The sequence below is a fragment of the Lichenostomus cassidix genome, chromosome 1, assembly GCF_008360975.1.
Source record: "Lichenostomus cassidix isolate B80296 chromosome 1, HeHo_3.0, whole genome shotgun sequence".
Lineage (NCBI taxonomy): Eukaryota > Metazoa > Chordata > Aves > Passeriformes > Meliphagidae > Lichenostomus > Lichenostomus cassidix.
In genome coordinates this window covers 30,255,019-30,279,428 of record NC_139479.1, presented here as the reverse complement: position 1 = coordinate 30,279,428, position 24,410 = coordinate 30,255,019, and the positions used below count along the sequence as shown (strand labels likewise).

Below are 24,410 nucleotides of genomic sequence, written 5' to 3'. Positions count from 1 at the left end.
TGAGCCACATCCTCTCAGTGGCACGAAATATAAAGCCATACCAAAGAGTTTGCATATTTCATGTGTTATCAGCTAGAAGTTTATATGGGAGTGATCATGCTCACATTAGAAAAGCTATTTCCAGGGCCTTTAATTTGGCAGGTGATCTCCAACTGAATTACAATAATTATTTACTTGTGAACAGAACTGTACTACCACAGACAGCGTGAATGTTGCAGGAATACGCAAGCAATCAGAAGGAGCTGTCTTTTTATCAAGAGATGTGATTTTCCTCAACTAGTTACAAACAAAAAAAAAGAGAAAGTATACACAGAAAACAATTTTTTTAGAAAATTATTTTAATGTGTTAGATTTATTTTATTTTTTCTCAATGAAAAAATCTGTTCAAGCTCTAAAAATGTATTCTTAGCTTTGATAAAACCTGTAAATAAACTGTTTTTCAACTTTTAAGCATATAAACCGAAGTATTCTGCCACAAGTGTGATAATGCAAAGACAAAGCTTTCCTTCCAAAAATTAACTCTGGAAATTAAAACCAAAGTCTTCAAGAGCTCTACATACTCTTGAACTGCTGAAAAAAACCCCAACAAACCCAACCATCAGTCCTAACTCCCAAAGATAGCAATTTAAGTACACAAAAAAAGGTGGGAAATAATTAGCTATTTAGTACACCACTGAAACCAGAAAGCCAATTAAGCATGATAACAATTTGGTTAAGATTATCACAAACATAAATGATAATAAACATAGTATTTTTGGAGAACCATGTGGTTGAAAAGGGTATATTCAGTGGTACGTATTTAGTATCAGTGGATAGGCAGGCTTTTAAAGTCATGTTTTTCAGACTGCATTGACAGTTTGGGAAATCTGAATATTATTCTCATTTTAAAATCTTTAACAATGCAATAGTAAGAGGTGATGGTGGTTGTACCACTCGTTTAAAATCTGGGTATGAAACACTGCTTAAAATACTAATTTTGTGGGACTGGTTTTATTTTTCCTAAAAGACAAATCTCACTTGTGGTGAAGTTTCCTCAGCATTATGCATAACTGGATTTTTAAAAGATCAGCAGACAGTGGAAGAACTCAGATCACTAATACAAAACAGAAAGTATAATACAGTATCCTTGGCCATGTTTGAGCAGTGGTGTTGAACAAGATGACATCCAAATATAATTTCCAACTATAAACATTCTATAATGTTATTATTCTTGCCTATAAAGAACAAACATGTATTTCTGAAAAAGATGCAAGAATCTTATTAAAAAAAAAACTATAGGAGAGTTCAAGTAGGATGTTTCTTTCAAAATTCCAATTCCTCTGTCAGTTAAAAAGTTTCACTGGTGCTTTATCTTCACTTCTCTTTTCAAGGTCTTATGTCTCTTAGGATACTTTTCTTCATATTGCAATTTCATTTTTTAATCCTTCTTCTCTCTCAAGCGTGACTTAAACCTTGGCGTTAGCATACATAATGTATGCTTTGACTTGTTTTTTTTAAAGAGGCTAAAGAAAGAGCCTAACAACTGGTATGCATTTCTATTCATTCCTAGGTACCTTTAGCAAAAGTAGTCACCAGCTTTTTATTTTTGAAATAAAGACTTACTTTACAGTGTCACCAGTCAGAATCCTTCAATGCACGCCTGTTGCTTCCATACAGATATATTACATGCTACGACCCCTAGGTCATATTATCAAGCAAACTGTGATACAAAGACTAGAGACAAGGCTTGGAGTCAACGTAATTGTAGTTCTCAACTATTTATACACCTATACTTTACTTTTAAATCTCAGTGCCTCAGAGCTTGCTTCTTATGAAGCTGAAATGAACTTTAAAAATGCTATATATTTACAAATGCAAACCTATTGTGGGTGAATGATTAGCATCTGCATTACAAAATCAGAAACACTTACACCCTGTTGAGATCTTTAGCTATATTGCTTGGACCTGGCACGGCATCTTCAGCTTTGCATATGCTGTTAAAGTTGAGACCTTTCTGAACACTTGACTGCTTGGTGTAAAGCTGATACGGAATGTACGAAAGGAGACGTCCAGCTTTAATGCTGAAAAAAAAAAGAAGGAACAGGTTAATGCTTAAGTTTTAAAAAAATCCCAACCTTCTCTGCTAAAAAAACCAGACAACCCCATATGTATTTGCAGTTCCTTCCACAACCCCTTTCTCACCTCTAACTGGATTGAATGGAAAAATAATTTGTGACGTAGTGACTGGTACAACAAAAGATATTTGCAAACATGTGTTGGTTAGTTGTCTACATCCATTTCTCTTTCCAACTGACATGCACAAATCCCAAGTATTTAATTTAAACAAAACAGTCAAAAAACCCTTGGTGAGTGGTACAGGTTATTATACCCGAACAATGCTGACTGAACTCTTCAACATGGAACAAATTAGGGTAGATTTTGAAAGAGGTCAGCTAGGATGTAGTTCACTATTAAAAATCAACTACTTTTTCCATTCCCAAGTCTAATTACCCCTTCTTGTGAAAAAATTCACTGAGGCAAGCTAAATAGAAGAATCATTTCCAAACAGACCTTCCATAAATATTTACAGCAATCATTCTAGTAATGTCCTACTGTGTTCCAATGTATCTCCCTCTTCCACTGAAACTGCAATTATATTTGAGAAACTGCTAAATTCTTTAGGGAAGCCACACACTTGGAAGCAAAACTGTCTCAAAAATACACCACAGAGTGATTTCATCTCTCCACCCCAACAGCTGTTGCTGGCAGTAGAGATAACAGCCTTCCAAGCCTACACTTCACCTCTTCTTTGTATACAATTCTTCAGATTGAACACTGGGTCAGAGATGCTGGAACTGCACATAGCAGAGGAACCTCTCCCGTATCAAAAGAGATTAGTATTCGTATTTAGTTTTGAAGATAGAACTAGAGTAAAATTTTAAAGATAATTTAGCTCAGTGTTTTTCTGTTCTTCAAAACCCAAATGCTTTCTCTTGTTCAAATCTGTACTACTGTCAAGGGAGATGGACAGCAGAACAAAAGCCCTTAGGAGCTTTCTGGGTGCAATTAGAGAATATAGTATGAGATCACATTTCCCAATTAGATAAATTAAAACTAGTTAGGCATATACATATACCTGGTAAGGTTTCTATAGAAATAGTATAGTAAAACAGCACCAAAAAATGTATCAATTAAATACTGTTTGATACATTAATATATATCATTCATAAAGGAATATAATTTGCATTGAACATTGCCAGAGTTAAAAATACACCTGGCAGAGCTCCAAAGCTTTGTCATACACAAAGTGGTGATGCAGCAACTAAGCTTTTACAATGCCCGATTTGACTTTTTCTCATACGACCGTGTGAACCTGGGTACAGAGCTGCCTATGTAATATTTCAAAATAATTTCTACAATTTCAAGATGATTAAATAAACCCACATTTATTTAAGAACTTCTTCATGACTTCAAGTTTTTAGCTACTGGAGTAGCTGCATTACTAGATCAGCTAATAGTTGTTCTTTTCTAAACTGTATTAAGATGCAGCAATAGGAATCCTAGTTCAGACACATCATTCAACATCTTTCCTCATTCCACCTTCCCTGTATCCCAGAATTCATAATCACTACAATAAATGAGATTGGTAAGGACCTCTGGAGATCTCTAGTCCAAACACTGATCAAATCAGTGTTATCTTTAAAGTCACATCAGGTTGCCCAGGACGATGTCAACCCAAATTCTGAGTATCTCCAAAGAGAAATTCCACCACCTTCTGTTTCACTGCCTACTCCCTTTTACTGTGAAAAAATCTTCTTCTTATAGTCAAATTTTTCTTCACTGCAACTAGTGACTATTGCCTCGTTCATCTTGAAAAGAAATTTGTGCATCTTGAAAAGAAATCTGGCTCCACACCCTCCATCCTCCATACAGGTAATGAAAGGCAATTAGACCCTCTCCTAGTCTTCTCTCCAAGCAGAGCAGAACCAGCTTCCTCGGTCTCTTGTTATATCCATGCTCATATTGGTGATACTCCTCTGAATTCACTGCAGTTGTCAGTATCTTTCTTGTACTGAAAACCCCAAAAATCTGACACAGAACTCCAGATTTAATTTCAGAAATGCTGAACAGACTGGAAGAACCACTTCCCTTGATCTGCAGGCTATGGTCTTGCTAATGCAACCCAGTATGCTGTTAGCCCTTATCTCCACAAGGGCACAACTGCTGCTTCATGGTCACCTTTTAGGGAAAGATTTGAGGGTCCTGGTGGATTACACGGGCGTGTCCTAGCCAGTGAGTCCCTAGCCTGTCTGGCTGCACGGAATTCTGTCTTGTGTTCAGGACTCCGCATTTTGCTTTGTTGAATTTCACCAAGTTTCTGCCATCCCATTCCTACAGTTTGTTGATACTCTCCAAAGGGCAGCCCTGCTCTCCAGTATATCAACTGTTCCCTTCTAACCTCCAGTAAATCAACTGTTCCCTTCCACAAACTTGCTGAAGGTACTTTCCACTGCATCACCAACGTCCATGTTGTTAGTGAAGACATTAAACTGCATCTGCCCCAGTATGAACCTGTCGGAAATGCCCCTTGTAACCACTTGCTAGTTTGACCCTGAACTGCTGACCACTGTGGCGACCAAGGCAGTTGGGCCAGTACTTCCCTCAGCTAAAAGTCCACTATCCAATCCCTATCTCCTCAATTTGTCTTCAGTAATGCAACAGAGGACTGTGTCAAAAGCAGTACTGTAGTCATAGCAAATGATATGTACTCCTCTTTTTTGAATTCTCATAGGAAGATTAGGTGCTATACCAGATTAATTTTTTTATTATTTTAAACTTTTTTCTTCACATGTGTATTATATTAATACATTTCTTTAGGAAAAATATTCACTTAATTTGAAATTCAAAATAAGAATTCCACAAATTCTACTGGTACTTCATGTTAGTCAGTCTCTGAAAAGTGATTTCATTATAAACGTCAAAGAATGTTAAAAGAATACTCAAATTTGAAAGTCAAGCTGCTCTCAGATCACCTGAATTTGGCTTTCACTGCACAACAACCTTTCTAAAGTAGATAATTGTGTGGTGTATTTTTCAAAAAAAGGAAGATTGATTTAGGAAGGAGGCCTGCCTGTAATCCTCTTCATTTGTTGCAAACATGGAGAGGCTAGAAAAACACACAATAAGGGGCGTGGAGAAAGAATGATTTTGTCACTAGAGCAACCACACTATTATTTTGCAAGCCTGGATTTTGCAACTACTGTTACACAGGATCTCTATGGGATGCTAATTAAACCAAAATTCTAGAGCTACTTGCATTTAATAACAGGTTTATAAGAGTCTGACTTTAGACCATAGTTCAGAATATGCAAAGCTTCTAATCCAGCAATAAAATTCTGAATATGCCTTACCATCCTTGTGCAAGTAACTCTGAAGAATCTTACACAGTTTCCATGGCATATTCCAAATTACTAACATTTTTGATATTTTACCTTCATCACTTTTTTGGTGGCTCTCAAAAAAAAAAAGCTATTGAAATGGTGCCGTGTTAAGTTCATTAATCTTTGGAAAGCAGACAGATGCTAAAGTGATAAGCGCCAATAACAGACAGGAAATAATGATTCACTTCATTACCAGCAAAAAATTCATGTCATGTGCAGTAAGTACGGAACAGGGTTACGGAGGCAAGAACCAAAAGCCAAGTCACTGTATTTGCAGTCTGCAACCTGAACTCAATCTTTTCTATGCAGAGAATCTGGCAGGTGCCATAGTGAAAAAAGATGGCATGTTATCATGCAATTAAGGACCAAATCATAATATGTGCTCATAAGAAACAACTCAAAGCTCCAGAGACAAACAACTTCTTAATTTTGCAGCCCTGGGTGACAAGACCAAAGACCTAACAACACTGTTTTACCAGCAACTTGTGAGAGCAACATTTTAGGGTAGATTCTTTATCAAACTGAAACAATTGCAAACCCATCACACTGCCTACAAGAGAACTGGAGATGGGCTTTTTACAAGGGAGAGTAGCAACAAGACAAGGTGGAATAGCTTGAAGCTGAAAGAGGGTAGGTTTCAATTAGGTATTAGAAATTCTTTATTATGAGGATGGTGGGGCACTGGAACAAGTTGCCCAGAGAAGCAGTGGATGTCCCATCCCTGGTCACGTTCACATTGGATGAGGCTTTGAGCAACCTGGTCTAGTGGAAGGCGACCTAGTCCACAGCAAGGAGGTTGGAACTAGATGATCTTTAAGGTCCCTTCCAATTCTATGAAATTGGAAACTCTGCATCTACTACACTGATTTTCAACAACTGATCTCATGAGAATGTAATCTGGTATGCCATATACAGAGCTGGATTATTTAATCACTGAGTATTCCTTAATATTGTTGAGAAGGGGGGAAAAAGAGAGGTGGTTGTGAAATTAGCTTCTACTCTACATTTTGATATGAACCCTTGTGGTGGTTTTGATTGGCCCAAAACATCAGTAAAGTATTTTTTAACACCTAGGAGAAATTTGGACCCCTCAGAAGCTGTTGTGGTAGGCCTGGGGAGGTGTCTGAGGGGTGGGGAGTGGCACAAAGATGGCTCCTGTGTGTCCTGAGTGAAAGTTTTGGAAGTTTTTACATCAAGTCCAGCAGAGCCAATCTCTGATGGCTCTTAAGGTGATGGACATGCTGCCAGCCAAGTTTGGGCCAATTAGAGGTGCTGGATACACCTCTGTGAAAACATATTTAAGAAGAAATCAAAACAAGGCAGGCACGCACTTCTATCACTTCCTTGTAGTTGGAAGAGGAGGAGGTGGAGGTAAAAGTATGTAGAGGGAGAACAGCATGGAGATGCCAAGGTCAGTGAAGAAGATGTGGGAGGAGGTGCTCTAGTGCGCCGGAGCTGAAAACCCTCTGCTAGCTGTGGTGAAGGCCATGGGGGGAGAAGGAGGTCCCCCTGCAGCCTATGGAGTCCACAAGGATGCAGAAATCCACCCACAGCCCACTCCAGAAGAGCAGGAGTGGAGAGAGCTGTGATCCAGTTTGGAGTCTCATCGAAAGAGTTAAAGCTACAGAAGCCTTGCAAAGGAAAGAAAAGCCTTGCTCCTGGGATAGAAGCAGCCTGGCCTCAGCTTGGGAGAGTCTGCACTTTATGGACAAGAGGACTCATGTTGCAGCAGAATTCGGGCAGGATGTTGCTCATGATATTGGACCCACGCCAAAGAAGTTCCCAGAGGACTGTCTCTCGTGGGAGGGACCCCATGGCTAAGTAGAGAACCCCTCTCTCTGATTGGACTGACCAGAAAACCCCTCACCCTGCCCCATGTCTGTGTTGCTGGTTTGGAAAGAGGGAAGGGGGGTGAGCGGAGAGACTGCTTCTTAAGAGGTTGGGGGTGAGAGCAGAAAAACTGTCTGGAGAGAGAGAGAGAGAGAGAGAGAAAGAGAGAAATAAGTAGAGACAAAGAGTATTTGTAGTAGAATTGTGGTGATTAACAGATTTATGGATCTGCTCTGTAGGCTGAAAAAATACCTCACACCCTGCCTCCCTACCTGGGCTTGGTTATACAAGAGGAAAGGGGGTGAATACTATGAGTTTGTAAGAGGGAGGGGGGAAGTGAACAAAAATAGTGTATGAAAAGTTTATTTTTGCCTTGCATTTTATCCTCCAGCTCTGTTAGGTAATTAAATCATTTTTTACAACTTTAAGTTAGAGCCTGTTTGCCCATCTTCTGTGCATCCTCCTAACAACCAGTGTCCTATCTCATTTGACTCACGAGATTGGTGTGTAGTTTTACATTTTTTTTCTGTAGCAAGAGAGAGTTGAGGTGCCTGGTGTTTAGTCAGAGTCAAACCCCAACAACCCTGTCCTGCTGAGACAGTGAACTTCCCATTTCCTTGAGCCCAAACTCATGTTTCTGTCTATACTCAGTTCTTCTGACTTATTCTACAGTATAACCTTCCAGAACCAGGATGCAGAACCTGAACAAAAGACAACAGAAAAAACATTTTGGGAGATTTCATACATTAAGGTTCTATCAATTCTTTAATGAATGTATACAAGTTGATTTTTCCAACTTGGTCAAAATCCTAACAAGCTCTAATGGCACCAATAAAAAGCAGTCACATCTTCGAAATAAAACCACACCTACCATCAGTTTTCCAAGCCCTTAAACACAACGTTGAGGCTCTAAAACTGTTGGAAAAAAATATATCTAAAGTCTTTTTCAAACTGAGAAACTTACAATTTCTAACTTAAGTTTAAAAAAATGACCATAAAAATACATGATATGAAACAGCTGAATATATAGGACTGAAAATCAGCGAACTGCAAGTAAGAGGTCACACATACATTGCAGAACAGTACCTTGCTGGTTTCTGCAGGTCATCTAGGAAAGAGGCTATTTAAGAATAGCATGATATTGGCAGGATAATTTCTAGAACATATTCCTGTCTGCTCTATTTCCTGTAGATTCCTCAGATGGAAGATAGATGCAAGCCACATTAACTGCTCTGAGCTTGGCTATCATCTTTACCAAGTACCTAAGGACAACTTCAGTGGATTCTGTATATTCCAGGACATGGAGAAACCAAAGAACATAAATTCTTTGTAAATAAAATGTGGACATTTTTTAAAAAAATTTGTTTTAATTATTTTCTCACAAAGTCACAACACAATAAATGTTTAGATGGATTAGTTTCAATTTCATGAGAACACTTTTCAATTGACATCCTTCTTTACATACAGAGGACATGAAACTTATGCAATACACAAGGTAGGAGGTTTAAAAAAAAAAAAATCACATAGTAGTTATTTAACATCATGAGATGAAGTCTGGTCAATTGGTTAGATATTAAATGGAATTAACAGGATAATGTTCAGTTTCCCAATATGCTTGAGACTTTGTGAGTGTTCTTAGTGAAGTTTCTTAAGGAACAGTTCCTAAGAAGCAAACCTCCAATGTAACAGTGGTATTTCTACTCAGCTGTTCCACGACTTGTTTATTTTAAGCTAAACCATAATCTCAAAATGTAATCTTCTTTAATTTTTTTCCCTCCCAATATTTTTCTTGGGGTTTTTTTGCCTCCAAAAGGAGAAATCTCCATATGCAGTAGACCTAAACTTACCTTTCCATGATCCACTCAGGCCGAACAACTTTTTCTCCTTTCAATTCTTTTATTTTGGCATTTGGAAGATTGGTGGCAATAATGTGAGTTGTTTTTGATCTGGAATAGTACACATGGTATTGGCCTCCATGTAACATCATCAACCGTCTTAATTCATCAGCTGAGGGATCTATAAAATTAAAATAATAAATATTCCTGTTTCGTGCCAGCAAATACAGTAAAAAGAAAAATTAATTTATAAATATGATGCCATGATCAGAAATAGTGCAAACCTTTGTTTCACTCCTGAAAAAATCCTACAAGTTCTTCAAAGAACAAATCAGAAAAACATTTTGCAAGAAATGCAGAAACCTGTGTTTTTGAGAACACTGATTCAAAATGTAAACATTCTACTTGCTATAGAGACTCTTCCCTCAACATGTATGGTGAAGTGCAGGAAAAAATACTCAAGCAGATGTAACACTAAACTATATTAAAAAATGCTTTACATCAACATAGTACTAAATTACATTATCTTTTCACCAGAGTTTGGGAGAATAGTTTACACCCAGAAGCAGCAGAAAATAATTAATATCAAAAGGGTTTAGCAACAGCACAGAACTACCATACAATTTACTGAAGCAGTTAACTCACTTCTTCCTTATCGGGTTATTCTTGAAATGTTACAGGGAATGAAGAATACCTTAAAAACTAACAACTTTTCTTATCTTCTTAATTGTGTTAAAAAGAGTACTTATTTTGCAAGCAGAGGTGGGGGAAAAAAAAAAGAAGAAAGTGTTAGCTTTGGAAAATGTTTATAGTGGTGTCACAAAGGCACCAATAAATCTGGGTCAGCACTAACACAAAGTATGAATAGTGAATCTAGCACAAGATACTTTAAAAAAAGGTGAACAATACAAGAAGGAAGAAAAAAAAATTTAAAGGGTACAGTCACAATTCCTTCCAGTCAACTCTCAAAATACATCTAACACTTTGTTATACCTCTAATTTTTAACAGAAAATAGCACACATTTTATTCAAGTGTTATCTTTCCTACTCCAGCCTTTTGGACAACCAGCTTCTAGAGCTCTGTTTAGGGACTAGTAGCTTGAAAAATACACAAAGGCTGGATTTTCACTAAAGAAAAGACCTGCATTGAACAACCAATCCAGATGTATTAATAGTTTAACATACTCACTTTAATATTTTTCTATCTGTTTGAGCCCTGTGCTTAAACCAGCACTAATCTATCTCATAGAAGCTGTACGCATCAGTTATATAATAATCACAACATTCCTGGCATAGATTCCTGAAAAAGGCTTCTGGGGAATCTCCAAAACGTTATTAAGCTGCTTTACAGAGCTAAAGAGAAGTATGAACATAAACATGGTAGATTAAAAACCTTACTCCAGCTAACATGCACTATCAGTCCATCACAGATGGTCCCTACAATGCATAAATGTCTTACCTCTTCTCTTGTTCCTCCTTCTGCTATTACTAGGTTCTGTATCACACTTTATACCACTCTGAGCAATAAAACCTCAGCATATTCTCCCAAACATAAATTTAAGGCATACAATCTAACCATCAATAACTTGAAAAATTAAAAATTTAATAAGTGTAGGAGGATGGAAGAAGTTTAAACGTTTCATTTCAAATAATAAGATCACAGAAACATGGAAAGATCCACTCCTATTTTTACAAAAGTTATTTCATGTAAATGATATAGTAAAGCAATATTTATACTTAGAATGTAAATCTGATTTTATATTGAAAACCTTAATAATGAAAAACAATGGAATATACAAAACGTATACAGTAATTGGCATGTATTTACTTAGTTGCAAATTCATGTGTTTTGCAGTTATCTCTACTAAGGATGGTAAACATGAGAACAACACAAAACAGATCCTTAAAAAAAAAACAACCAAAAAAAAAACCCAAAAAAACCCCCAAAGGTTCACCTGTCAAGCCATTGACGTAGATGGCGACTCCGCTAAAGATACTTGATGAATTTCCATCCCTCTGTTGCTGTATGGCTGAATCTGACCGGAACTGATCCTCCAACTTCTTAACTTTTGCTGACATGTACCCACCCTAGTTTTTAAATTAAAACAAAACACAACCCATGATGGCAGTCTTATTTCCTAATGTTTACATACAGAAACTGGTTAATTATAAGACTGGAAAGGTAAGCAACATTCCTTCAAACTGAATTTGGTTGACACACGAAAGACATTCTTTTTCCAAATGAAAAATAACAAATCCTCCACCATACACTCTTATCTACAAGGTAACTGCATCTTGTTACCAACATGGCAGGACTTATTTCATACTTCTTTTATCTTTTTCTTATTGGAAAAGATTCTATATATATAAAAATTCTTGTAGAATAAAAAGAGGAAAGAATGGGATGTAAATTTGTGTGCTGAATTGGTGGCTCATTGCCTAATGAAACAATGTGGTTCCACATATTTTCAGTTCTTGAATATACAGGAGAGAGTAGTATTCTAAACATTTATATAAATTAGGTTTCTCAGTTATTGTTCGTCCAACTACAGAATGTGGTGGAGACAACCATAAATAGTTTTCAAATTACTCAGTTTATTTTTTAAATAGTGACTTAAAGCTATTCAATGGTCTGCACTTGTTAATAATGAAATTTAGTGATTATTGTGAACAAAGACTTCAAAACCTGGTAATTAAAAAACTTCTTCCAAACTTAATTATGTGTTTTCAAGTAAAGCAAAAGGGTTTAATTTATAGCATCCCTTTAGCATGTATAACAAAACTGCAAACCCTTTTTAACCACAGTGCCATTTACCTCTTTTTAAAAAAAGCCACTAAGTTTTGAACATACCCATATTCCCCATCCGTCGCCATCGGCAGCTCGTTTCCGCCATCCACCCCGCCTCATACTGAAGCTTCTGCATAGGAAAAACAATGCTTGATCAATTAAATGTTCAGCACTATCACCAGTGGCATTTCAAAGATGGAACTACAAGCCATTTACAGATTATCACAAAGATTAAATTTTTTCAACCAACTCCACTGAAGTATTTGAGTTTCACAGCCAATCTAGAAATGCAAAATTGTATAAAACCCTCATTCCTCAGCTTTGTAGTAATGCATACTGCAGGTCCTGCTATGTATTAAAAACCACACATGCACATTTGGCCGTATTCACTCTGAACATAAAAAACTGCTTACAATGTTCACTTTCCATTACAATTTATTAAATTCTTTCTGTTCATCATACATCTCCTATAAAAAAAGAATAAGAGGATCTTAAAATACAGCTGCTAGCATCCATGCAAAATATTGTCCAGGTCACAAACAATCTTTTATTTCCTATTTGATACCACAGACATGGTGTGATGCACGCAACCACCTCCTGGTATTAGAGACTGGATGGATTTCACCAATGGATTTACAGCTGATTATAAAACATGCAAGCACTTGTTGCTGTAATGCAATACATCATATCAAAGAAAACAAAGGTGATGTTATGGTCAAAGAAAAGCCAACTGTTTAAGTGACCTAGGTATGATAGTCAGTTAATATATTACATATATATAACAAATACATAGTATAGTAACAAACCTATAGTTAGGTTTGTTATTTGATTCTTTGGGGCTTTTTGTTAGTTTGCACAGCTTAATAAATAAATAAATAAACAAATCAAATCAGCCAAATTGCAGTTTTCCTTTATGCAAGACACTTATCCCTGGACCATGAGCTAAACACAGCAGTGTCCCCAGATGAGCTATTAGTTGGCTAGAACAGAACTCCTGGATAGAAAAAGAAATGTTTGGACTGTGGCCAACTGTTCACTGCACCCAAGTGATTTGTATTTACTATAGCTGTTGTAACACCAGTTTTAGAATTCTGATTAATGATGTAGTAAGATCCTGAGGTCACTGCCTGCTATTACATCTCTCACTTTCCAACCAAAATAGTTCTCTAAACAAAAAAGCAAAATAGTCTTTTAGGTCTATCAGCTTTTAGGAAATGAGGACAAGACTCTGAAACAAAGAAGAAAAAGGTGACAGTCTTAATTCTACTATTTCATTAAGTATTTAATTTATATTACTTTATCCTCCATAAACACCACACAAAACTACAGTAAATACACAGAAGGAAGTCAACTGTTTTTGGGGTTTTTTTCCATACTTGCCTGCTTTTGAGAAGATGCCTATTCTCTGGACTATCCACAGCATTGTCCAGTAACAGGAGCACAGAAGCTTCACTCAGTCTCCAGCTTACCAGAAAGCAAATACAGTTGTGGACAGAGATGACAACACATTCTGGTCATTTTCCTATCCCAGCCTTCTACTGTACTGTTCTGGAGACTGTCTCTTTTATTGTATTAAATTTATGTCTCTAATGAACCTGGCTGAAAGTGAATTCTAGCTTTGTCTCTTAAATCCCTTTTGTCCTTAAGGACCAAGCAGGCATACTCTGACATCCAGTTAAACCACCCTGGATAGCAGGCAGGTTTGACTGCAAAGTAAGACACAGCTTCAGAAACTTTCATAAGTGCTATAATTTTCATGGACTACTGAAAATATGGCAGATTAGGCAACCACACAATTATAATCAAAGCAGGCAGTAGATACCTTGAAAACACAAGCATCTGTTTTATGTTTCAGGACCTCTACAAACACAGAAAGATCATGATAAACCTGGTTCTATTATTACAGTTGCTGTAACTTGATACAGAACCGACATACACATTGTTGTATGTAATTATGAAGATCAATCCCTTGCCAAGGAGATGAGCTCTTCACCAACAACCAAAACAAACCAACACCTTCTCAGATTGATGTATTTTCTCTCTGGGTACCTGAATTTCTTACCCAGAGACATATTCCAATACATCAGGCCTTCTGAAATTAATTTTTAGTGGTTTGGATTGGATCTAATACATACCACAGAACTCTTAAAGAGCACTGATGAAAAAGAGAGGAGATGAGCTAGATGACCACATAAAATACAAAACTGACTTCCTTCCTGGAGAGGACAGTATATACTGAAAATGGCTTATTTCTTTCATATGTAAAATTTGTACTTTTTCCATCAGCTGAAGTAAACTGTAATTCACATCTATCACTTCTGGCTAAGAAATTCTTGGAAAAACCAGGAAAGTGTAAGTTCATGAAAAAAGAAAAAACATCAATGAAAATGTAATTTAGGTTTTTTAGATACTACAGATATCAGTGTATGAGCTCATAAAAGAGACCGGAATTTTAACTAATGATTACTTTCTCCCTCTTTAAATAAAGGGAGACAAAGTCTTAAAGGGTGGCTACAAAAAGGATAGAGGCTCTCTCTTCAAAAGGAGCCACATGGAGAGCACAAGAGGCAACAAATACAAGTTACATCAGAAAGCTTCATCTTGATGCAAGAAAAATATTTTTTAGAGTGTGAACAATCAATCACTGGAATGCAGGGACACGGCAGAGTCCTCATCACTGGATATTTTCAAGTTGCAATTGGACAGGGTGCCAGATAACCTCACCTAGGCTTCCCTAGATGTGAAAGTTTAGACTAGATACTCTTTTGAGGTCTATCACATAGAAAACCTCATACAAATACGAAGTCCTACACTGAAAAAAACCCAAAGACTGGATGAAATGCATACTCTAAATCACCACAACTCCAACTACCAAGAGGACAGGATTGGATAGGTAGTTAATTCTGACCCTTATACAAGCAACTATCCTAGGGCCCTGTCATGCTCTAACTCTATCTAATGTCTGATAAACCGAAGAACTGCCTTCATAAGAGCAAGCTTTTCTGAAACCTTGAAACACATTTCATTTTTATTCAAGACACTGGAAGGTGAGGAAGAAAGATCTCTAGTCTAAAAGCCATTAGGTAACACCACCACACACACTGAAGCCAATCAAAATCAGAATAATGGTTACATGCCTAGTTTAATTAAAATCAGAAATCAAACAAAACTACTTTAGGTCAGTGTGCTAAAAACATGACATATCAACAGTTCGGAAGTTGTCTTCCTAGAGCCTGCAAATCTAGAGAAACTAGACTGTCATACTGACTTAAAACATCTGATAGTGATTTACCATTTCCTTAGCAGACGAATTTTTTTACTCAGTTCATTTAAGACAGTCCACTTAAATTCTAAACACAGGTTAAGAACATGGTACTTCAGTGATTACTAGATGCCTCTGGCTCAAGTCTTCAGGGTCATGGATTATTTTCTTAATGCTGATAGGAAAAGCTAGGGGACTAGTTTCTCCCATTATAGTTCCAGTAACTGAATGATGAACCAAGGTTTCTGGACAACAGAGAAATCTCACTGTAAAGACTTGCGCTTACAGTGTGGATTTTTTCTTGAAAATGAAGGTAACCTCTACAGCTGCCTTGCTGAAACCTAAGGAACGAATGAACATGAGAGATCCTTGCACAGGATATATTAAACCAGATGAAAAGTTAAGCAAGATTTTAAACATGCTCACTGGTTCGTGAAATAAGAAACGTAAGGATGGTATGATGCTCCCCCTGTAGGAATCATGATAAAGGGATGAGTAAGAGAAATGCTTTGTGAAGAACCCTTGAAGGTGGGGAACAGAAGGGGTGTGAGTCAGTGGAAATCAAGACAGGAGACTTCAAACATCCATCACGAATCAGGACAATTTCAGACAAGTGTTCATCTTTCTTGTGGTTCTTTCTTAAGTGTGTGTAACTTGTTTCAGAAAAGTTTTCTCTGTTTCCACAAATTCAAGAGCACAAATTCACAGAGACTCAGCAAACCACCACAGTTACTAGTTTTTAGGTTATTTCTAGAGCCTGAAGGACAAGGTACAAAGTGACCCCCTGCCCAGAGAAAAGCTTTGTAAATAAAGTTCAAATGCTCATATTCTGGACCTTGTGAACATAAAGAAATCTTCTGCAATTAAAAGAGGGAATCCCAACAAACTCTGAATCTCCACAAAAGCCTGTAAAGACAAAACCAGTATTCCTAGGAATGCATTCCAGTTTTGCAGTGCTAGAGAAATAACTTTTCAAGAAAAAAAGTCAAGTTAAAAACCCCTGTGGTCAAAATAAGCATAATTTGGCCCAGTATCTCTTTCTAGACCACATACAAATGGCAGAATCTTATCATTCCACAAAACAGGGTTAGCTAAAATTCAAATTTCTATTGGACAATCCTTTTGAAAACTGAAGCTAAAAGAGAAACAAAGCGTTTTGATGTTCTATACATCACTAGTGGCTCAGAAATAGTCAATACAGCCAAAGATCTGTAACATCCCTTTACACATTGCTTCATAGGCCTAGCATTATACTTCCCAATCCACAACCACTTAATCCTGTTACAAAAGACTATTAATCAAAGCCCACAGATCAGGTAATGGAATAAAATGTTAAGTGATCTGTGCATATACAAGAGCTACAGAGCATGGAATGTAGATGCAAATGTTGATGTTCATATTTGTTTCAATCTCATCTGTGGCACACACTAAAGAAAATTATTTCTTTAAATTATTTTAAATTCAGGATGGTGTAACTGTAAGACAGTAGCTTTCCATTATACTGGGCAGTTGGGATACCATGGATAAGGGACAAACCCAGACTAAAACCACAGGTATTAGGGGGAAAAATGGTTAGGGGTACAGAATACAGATCTCAATGACTCTGTAAGAAGTGAATGTGGATCCTTGTGAGCTTTTTAATGCCAGGGCAGTACTAGTCCCTGCTTCTGTCATATGTTTCAGCAGTCTCTTTGCCAAGCATGTATATAGAGCAGAGGTATTTTTGCTGCCTCTTCAAGTAGCCAACTTGAATTTGGCAGAATATAAACTTTACGGCTCTGCTCTACAAGAAAGCACATGAACTATTTCCAAAGACAAGTGAGGCTGCACTGTGACTCAACAAATAACCCTGCCAAAGATGTGTCTAAATACATTGCACAAATAACGTTCCATCCAAATAATCCAACTGTAGGTAACTGAAAGCTGCACGGGAGTGTAACACACTGAAACAGCTAGTCTGCATTTCCAACCAGAACAGACATGCTGTCAATGTCCTCTAAAGCAAAATAACTTGATTTATTGAACATATTCACATACCACAAATGTATACAGAAGGTGTAACTCTAGCAGAAATATGGTTGTTTTGGGCCACTGCTAATAAATATCAGAATCTTTTCCTTGAACTGTAGATTGAATCCATCCCAGCTCAGCAGGGCTTAAAAATTTTTTCCATCAAGTGGGTATTTTGTGGCTTGTTTGAGTTTCATGCCTCAAAGTTCCAGCTCTCACATCAAACTCACCACTCTGCTTGGCACTAGTCTTCAAGCTCTTTAAGCAAAGAACTATCTTACGTGTTTACACATTTCCAGCACATGAGAGTCCTATTCATGGCTGAGTCTTCTGGAAAAGAACTGCTGTTACAGGGTATAAAACTGTTTTCTACCACATATTGAGAAGTTCAGAATCCAGCAAAAAGAACTTAAACAAAAAAAGTGAAAAGCTTTTTAAAAGATACTATATGCTTATATTCCTGTGATTTTAGACAATTCAGAAATAATATTACCAATTCCGTATTAAAATTAGTAATTAGTAATTGCAAAGCAGCTGAATTCTAGGTGGGAAATAAACTTCCAGGGTGAAATTTCGTAAGATGGTTCAGTTAACTTGTTGGCTGACTGCTACCAAAAGGGATGGTTCTGCTCTTCAGCCTCTGCTGGCCTAACAGGCTTTATCCGTTCTTCGCAGCTTCCACTCTACTTCCAAGATCACACGACCCCTATGTTCACACTGGTGCCCTGTGCAATTCTGCTCATTAAATCAACAGAAAATTGACATAATTTTATAGTTTAGCTTCCTGAAAGTTTAGCAAGACGAATCGACTTATAAAAGCATCAGATAAAACCAAAGCAGACAGGCCAAAAAAGAAGAATGGATGGGGTCTCAAAATTATCCTAGCCGTTTCTAGAAACCAAGTTTTGGGTCATGGCTATATGTAACCGCAGTGTAAATGTAGATAGAGTTGCAATGAGCTGGCTACTCTTCACTAAGTAGTGCTGCTTATGTTTCCCCACCAGCCAAATGAACCAGAAGGATAGGCTACCTCACCTTTTCCATAGGGTGGTTTAAAAAAATCCTTACAAATCAAACAGCTTCCCCTCTTATACCACCTGTCTCCATAGGATAAGCACACCTAACTACAAGCACCTGATGTTACAAGGTCAACCAGAAAGTTCTGTTTTGCAGTTCAATCTTTGATATTCTAACTCAAGAGAAATTAAACTAGCTGAAGGACACTTGAAACCATAGCTGTCCTGAAAACCACCCAACACCGCCTCCAAGTCCTGTGAGTAAAGCTAAGAGTGCAAATTAGGAAAGAACAAACTTCAAAATCTTGCGCAGTTTAAATATCAGATAAAACAGTTAGTATAAGAAAATTAGAAATACTGTTTGTCTAAAATAGGATCATCCATGGCAATTGCTAGAAAGGCGAAATACGATACAACTCACATAAAACATGGAAAAACCCCAAGTCCTTCAGAATCAACTCCTTATGTGCACATGACTATTCTAAAACTATGTTCTATGCATACTTTCATTTGAGCTTGACAGCAAAGAAATGATACTCTGAGAACCTTCAGTTCAATCACTCCCGCAGAAAGAGATGCTGGAATTCTTTGAGAAACTAATCCAGTTTCCAAACCAACTATTTTTGCAACTCAAAATGGTCCTTATTTCAGATTAGTTTAAGTTACAATAATGTACTAAATACTTTACACACAAGTAACATCTAAAAAAATAGGTTTCTTTTGCTGGCTAAATATCACAGCGACACAAAAAGCAGTTGCACAGCAGGTAACTGTTTACATGAGAGCTGTACAAGACAAGTATCTTTCACAACTAATATGGGAATCTGGGACAGACAATTGTTTTAATTGTCACAACTTGAGGAAGCATGAGCGTGAGGTCCATAAACCAGCATCACTGTACAATTCACACCAGCTTTGAGCAATCTGTTTTCAATATATCCTTTTTGCTTTTAATACATGGCATTTCAGATGGTTAATTCTTTGAAAAATATCAAGACAGATTTAGCTTGAAACCAACTGTCAATTCCCCTCTAGGAATAACACTCAGTAGCAGCTACAGTCCATTCAGAGCTTGTTACAAGTAGTGGTTTAACTTGGTTGAGTTTTTCTTCTTACAGAAGACTAGTCTTCAGTTTCAACATTTCTGCATTTTTTGGTAAAATCATGACCTCCCAAGCCCCTTCAGAGTTCTTCAGTGCTAAGTCGCTTTTCTTCACAAATGTTCATCGCTATATTGTAACCATGTAGCTCAATTCACTGTTGACTTCAAATATCCCTTCTTTGACACAAAGACTCTTACTGCCACAATACACTGGTAAGTTTCAGCAAAGTTACCAACTGGCTTCATCATTTCTTTTCCTGTGCTTAAATTCTTTTGGGGCTTCAAACCCAAGAGGACTTGGCACATTCATAATTTTTATGCCAGCTTCTAAATGCCTAGAATGCAGAATAAAAACTAGTAAGCAAAATCAGAATAAGAAGCATAGAGTGTGGAATAAGAACTCTAGATAGAAACATAGTAAATGGATTGTAAATCACCAAAAGGAAATGTTCTCTTGGACTTGAGTACCTGAAACAACAAATAACACGAGCTTATGAGCTGGGCAGTCTGCCTTCAATCCCCTCTGTTTAGCTATCTGTAGCATTTGAGAAGACAGAACTGTGTCTCTTTTTTCTTTGAAAATGAAGACTGGAGTGTTCATTTTCCACCTAGTAAATCAACAGAACTTGTTTAGAAGGTTTTTGGTTTGTGCACTCAGTATGAAAATCCAGTTCCACAACTCCTGTCTTCCCCAAGTAGCCTATACTAAGGCACAGATCAAGAGCTCAGTAGGTAGCATAAGTAAACCATGATCCCCACTCCCAAACAATGAGAAGAGTTGCTGCTGCTGAATGATTTAGGACTAAGACTTCCCAGGCACAACTGAAACATCCTTGTAAAGCTAAAGAAAAACTTAATAAGGCAAGAAAAGTGGGTAAATGCAGGTATAATTATTCAAAAATAAACAACTGCAAAATTTTCATGAGGTGATCAAAGCAAGGAATCTGTGGATGCTCTGAATTTATTAACATCAAATTCAGAGGAACTGCGCTTGTGAAAACCTCTGACATATACACTACCTTCAGCTTCCCCAGACTTCAGCCCAGGAGACTGGTGAAATTCTTCAGAAGAGACTACATATTTTTGACTGAATTTAGTATTTGACTACACACGTGTATGGATATCTGTATGTATGTGAACACACAACAAACTGATCTTTGTTGCTGACCAACATGACTGCTCTCTACCCAAACTGGCCATTTTGGTAGTAGTGAATGGCATAGAAACAAATTGCTGCTCCAGGCCAGCACTGTACCCAATGTAGGGAGGGCACACATGGTTTAACAAGGCCAAGCACAAGGTGCTGCACCGGGGTGGGGGCATCCCCCAGAATCAATACAGGCTGTGGGATGAGCAGATTGAGAACAGCCCTGAAGGATTTGGGGGTGCTGGTGGATGAGAGGCTGGACATGACCCAGCAATGTGCACTCACAACCCAGAAAGCCAGTTATACCCTGGGCTGCGCCAAAGGCAGTGTGGACAGCAGGGTGAGGGAGGGGATTCTGTCCCCCTGCTTTGCTGAGACCCCTCTAGGAGTGCTGCATCCAGCTCCAGGGTCCCTAGTACAGGAAGGACACAGGCCTGCTGGAGCAAGTCCAGAGGAGAGGAACCAAGGTTATAAGAGGGATGGAGCAGCTCTCCTATGAGGAAAGGCTGAGAGAATTGGAGAATTGGATGAGAGCCTGGAGAAGACTTCAGGCCAACCTAATTGTGGCCTTCCAGTATGTGGAGAGAGAATACAAGAAAAAGGGAGAGAAAGCATTTACAAGTGCATGTAGGGACAGAACAAGAGGGAAAGGCTTGAAACTAAGAGTAGGTTTAGATCAGCTATTAGGAAGAAATTTTTTCCTGTGAGGTTGGTCAGGCACGGGAACAAGTTGCCCAGAGAAGCTGTGGATGCCCCATCCCTGGAAGTGTTCATGACCAGGCTGGATGGAGCTCTAGGCAAGCTGGCCTAGTGGAAGGTATCCCTGATCATGACAGGGGAGGTGGAACTACATGACCTTTAAGGTTCCTTGCAACCCTGACCATTCCATGATTCTATGATGAAGCTGGGTTTTTTTAAGAGACATGCCCAAGGCAGTTGTGCTTTATGGTCAACCCAATGTTATCACCGAGCAAGTGTTGATCCTGCCAGACTTTTCACTGAAAGGGAGAGAGTAGACATCCACTTTGCAAAAGGTAGACGATATCAGATCCTAAGGAGGACTCTTTACTCACATATGGGCAGCAAAACTCTGAGAACTCAACAACTTTACCAGCAAAAGCATTGAAAACTACAGATTCAGTATTGAAATAGGTAATTTTCTGTTCATACCAGCTTTTGAATGATATTAATTTCAACTGACATTGCATAGTCAAGTTCCCAAATGCTTTTCCGACATTGCCTTTGAAACTCTCAAAGCTGCAAAATGTTTTTTGAAGTAAAATCTTCACAACGCAAGGCTTCTGTGCTTAGCCTTGAAGTCTGAAGTTTCTACTCAAGTTTTCTACATCTTCCATTAGTTCATGGGTATTACTTTTTTTCATCAACTCACACCAACAAGACCAGGAAGAATCAGATGAAACTGGCAAGGGTAGAGATCAAAAGAAAAGGAAGTATTTTTTCAACAACTGACTAGTTTATTTGAAGATTATCTGACACTGGATACCAAGGATGCTAAAAGTCCATATCTGTGAAAGAGACAAATAGAATAAAAAGACATTCTATTTTTTTTAAGGTAACAAATTAGAGAAGCTCAGAACATAAAGGGGATGTACCTCAGTATGTTAGTTTGTTATTAACAAGACAAATTTCTGATCTGACCCAATATATTAACAAGTTTCCTCCTAGACTCAGAGAAAAACAAAAAGACAGAACACAAACTCTGTGTTTTCCAGGAAAAATATAGTTCTAAGATCTTGGGACAAAACAAAAATGCTCTAATTCTTCAGGATCCTTTAATTTAAACTCAAACCTGAATTGCATTCTTGGCCTGAAGTGGTTCTAAGCTGGTATTTTAAGTGCCTCTGACATCAAAAGAACAATGTTACACTGCTGCTTAGTGGAGACAGATCAATACAAAATGGCCACAGAGCAAAAATGGCCTATCCCAAGCAAACATAACACTTGTAAAACTTGGGTTAAAAATCAATACAGAAGTTAAAGGAATCATTATGAAGGGGCAACACTTAAAATTTTAAATCAGCCAGAAATTACACTGAAAAATCATTACAGCCTTACCTCTCCCTGCCTATTGTTTTATTAAGAGGATTCTTGGAACTGCTTACCAAATAATGCAATTACAGCATGAAAATCAAGGAAATAGTGACTGAAAAGGCACTATTAGAGCCCAATGCTCTAATGTTTCCCCAAAACAACAGGCAGATTCAGAAATGAGGAACAGTATCCTTTCAATACAGATCATTACTTTAGTTCTTTACTTCAACTGGGAGTTGCATTCAATGGCACAAAACGGTAAAATACATTCACACTACTTGGAAAACTGCCCTAATCATTTACCTTACATGCCATGGGGTCAGGGGCTTCCCTGCCTGTAAGAATTATTGGCAATTCCATTACTTCCTTTAAAAAGCAACCGCTCCTAGGTTTCCAAAATTACATAAACGGAGTACAACTATTTGTCCAAGATGCTGACTCATTATGCCCTGAACTAACACCTGACCTGAGTCAGCTCAAAGAGGTGAAGTCATGAACATGGTGGACAGAACTTTATTTTTCTTGGGATATTCACTGACATCTAGAGCCTGACAAAACATGGTATCAACAGTCCCCAGGATCCTGCCAAAATACACCACACACCTCACCCTGCCAGAAGACTGCCGATCTCTATGTTAGTATGGAAAAATCTTAGAGCAGTTCTTGACTCTACTCTGTGCAGCTTCAGCATTGCTTTCTTGCTTTGGCACTCAAACAAATCCACATGCATTTGCAAGAATGACTCTGCAAGGTACCTGAGCAGTGTCTTGTCCTCAGAGAAAACAGCTTTCCCTTTTTCAGTATTATTTACTTTCAAAAATCAAGAAGCTGAAGAGATGTGCATTAATTGAGGCAAATGAAATAAGGAGGTTACAACCAAGAACTCCCTTACACTGGGACTTGGGTAAAGTATTTAGAGATGGCCAGGAACAGAAAGCAAAACCAACAGGAGAGTTAACCACAGCATGGCTAAGCTTTACTTCTGCAATCAACCAAATTTCAAGTCACTAGCTTCAGTACTACTAAACAGGCAGAATACCAACTGGGAAACCTGAAATTTTGAGATAGGAAAGGAGTTGCTTTCCCCAAAAGCTAACACTGATACCATCCTTGCTAGGGGTATACAAAACTAAAAGTATGTCCAATGGGAACTTCATGGTCACAGATTCCTTAGTTACAATAGCAGCAGTCCTTAAGTAGATTCTGAAATAAAAGCCACAGGAATGGAAGTTATCATTACAGCTCAGAGTTTAAAGCTGTTCTACACACTCACCTGTCTTCTGCTGAAGATGGAGAAAGAAGAGGTTCCTAATTCTGACATCTATCTTATGAGCACCAGATATTCCACATAAAATACAGACGTGAGGGGATCACAAAGATGGCAGGCCCTCTTCCCTAAAAACATTTGTGTCTCCAATTAAAATGCTGTCTGGTTTCCACAACAGAACAAAAAGCTGCTCTTGGGGTAAAGCACTACAAATACCTATCTGTTAGAGAAAGACACTTCCACAAGCATACTGTATGACACGTCTGAGAATTCCTTATGGTTTTTTGCATCCACTTAAGATTTGATCTCTTACTTTCAATTATTTTTTTTTCTTTGGTAACTCCATGGCCTCTCTCACTTCTATTTGTTTAAAATTTTTTCCTCATTTTGCTATGCTTAGGTAAACACATGGCACTATCACCAAATTAATCTACATTGTATTCTTGAAGAAGGGTTTCAGCATTTGGATATTTAGCTTCCTTGTTATATATATACCAGGTAAACCTCCTAAGAGCTGACAGAGATTTCAGTGATAATAATATACCTCTTTAATTAAAACAGAAAAATGTTGAATTAAAAAAATATTCTTTATGAAATAAACAATAGCCAACAAATGAAATGGGGAAAACACATGGCAGGGTCAGGCAAGTTATTATTTTCCTGCTTGTCCTGGATTATTAA

General features: G+C 37.7%; 1 protein-coding gene across 5 annotated transcripts in view; it reads right to left on the bottom strand.

The window, feature by feature from the left end:
* REV1 (REV1 DNA directed polymerase) overlaps nucleotides 1–24,410 on the bottom strand; it is a 58,741-nt gene that overhangs the window by 32,173 nt on the left and 2,158 nt on the right. For 2 of the 5 annotated variants that reach the window (XM_085054899.1, XM_085054891.1), the window contains exons 2-5: nucleotides 11,937–12,003; nucleotides 11,041–11,173; nucleotides 9,098–9,266; nucleotides 1,911–2,060 (exon numbers count right to left, since the gene is read on the bottom strand). In XM_085054899.1, the coding sequence (XP_084911025.1) occupies nucleotides 1,911–2,060; nucleotides 9,098–9,266; nucleotides 11,041–11,173; nucleotides 11,937–11,993 (509 nt within the window). In that variant the 5' untranslated portion in view covers nucleotides 11,994–12,003. Of the gene's footprint in view, nucleotides 1–1,910; nucleotides 2,061–5,390; nucleotides 5,474–8,336; nucleotides 8,535–9,097; nucleotides 9,267–11,040; nucleotides 11,174–11,936; nucleotides 12,004–24,410 lie in introns of those variants that run through there. The other 3 variants (XM_085054880.1, XM_085054906.1, XM_085054913.1) reach the window with 3 other exon arrangements.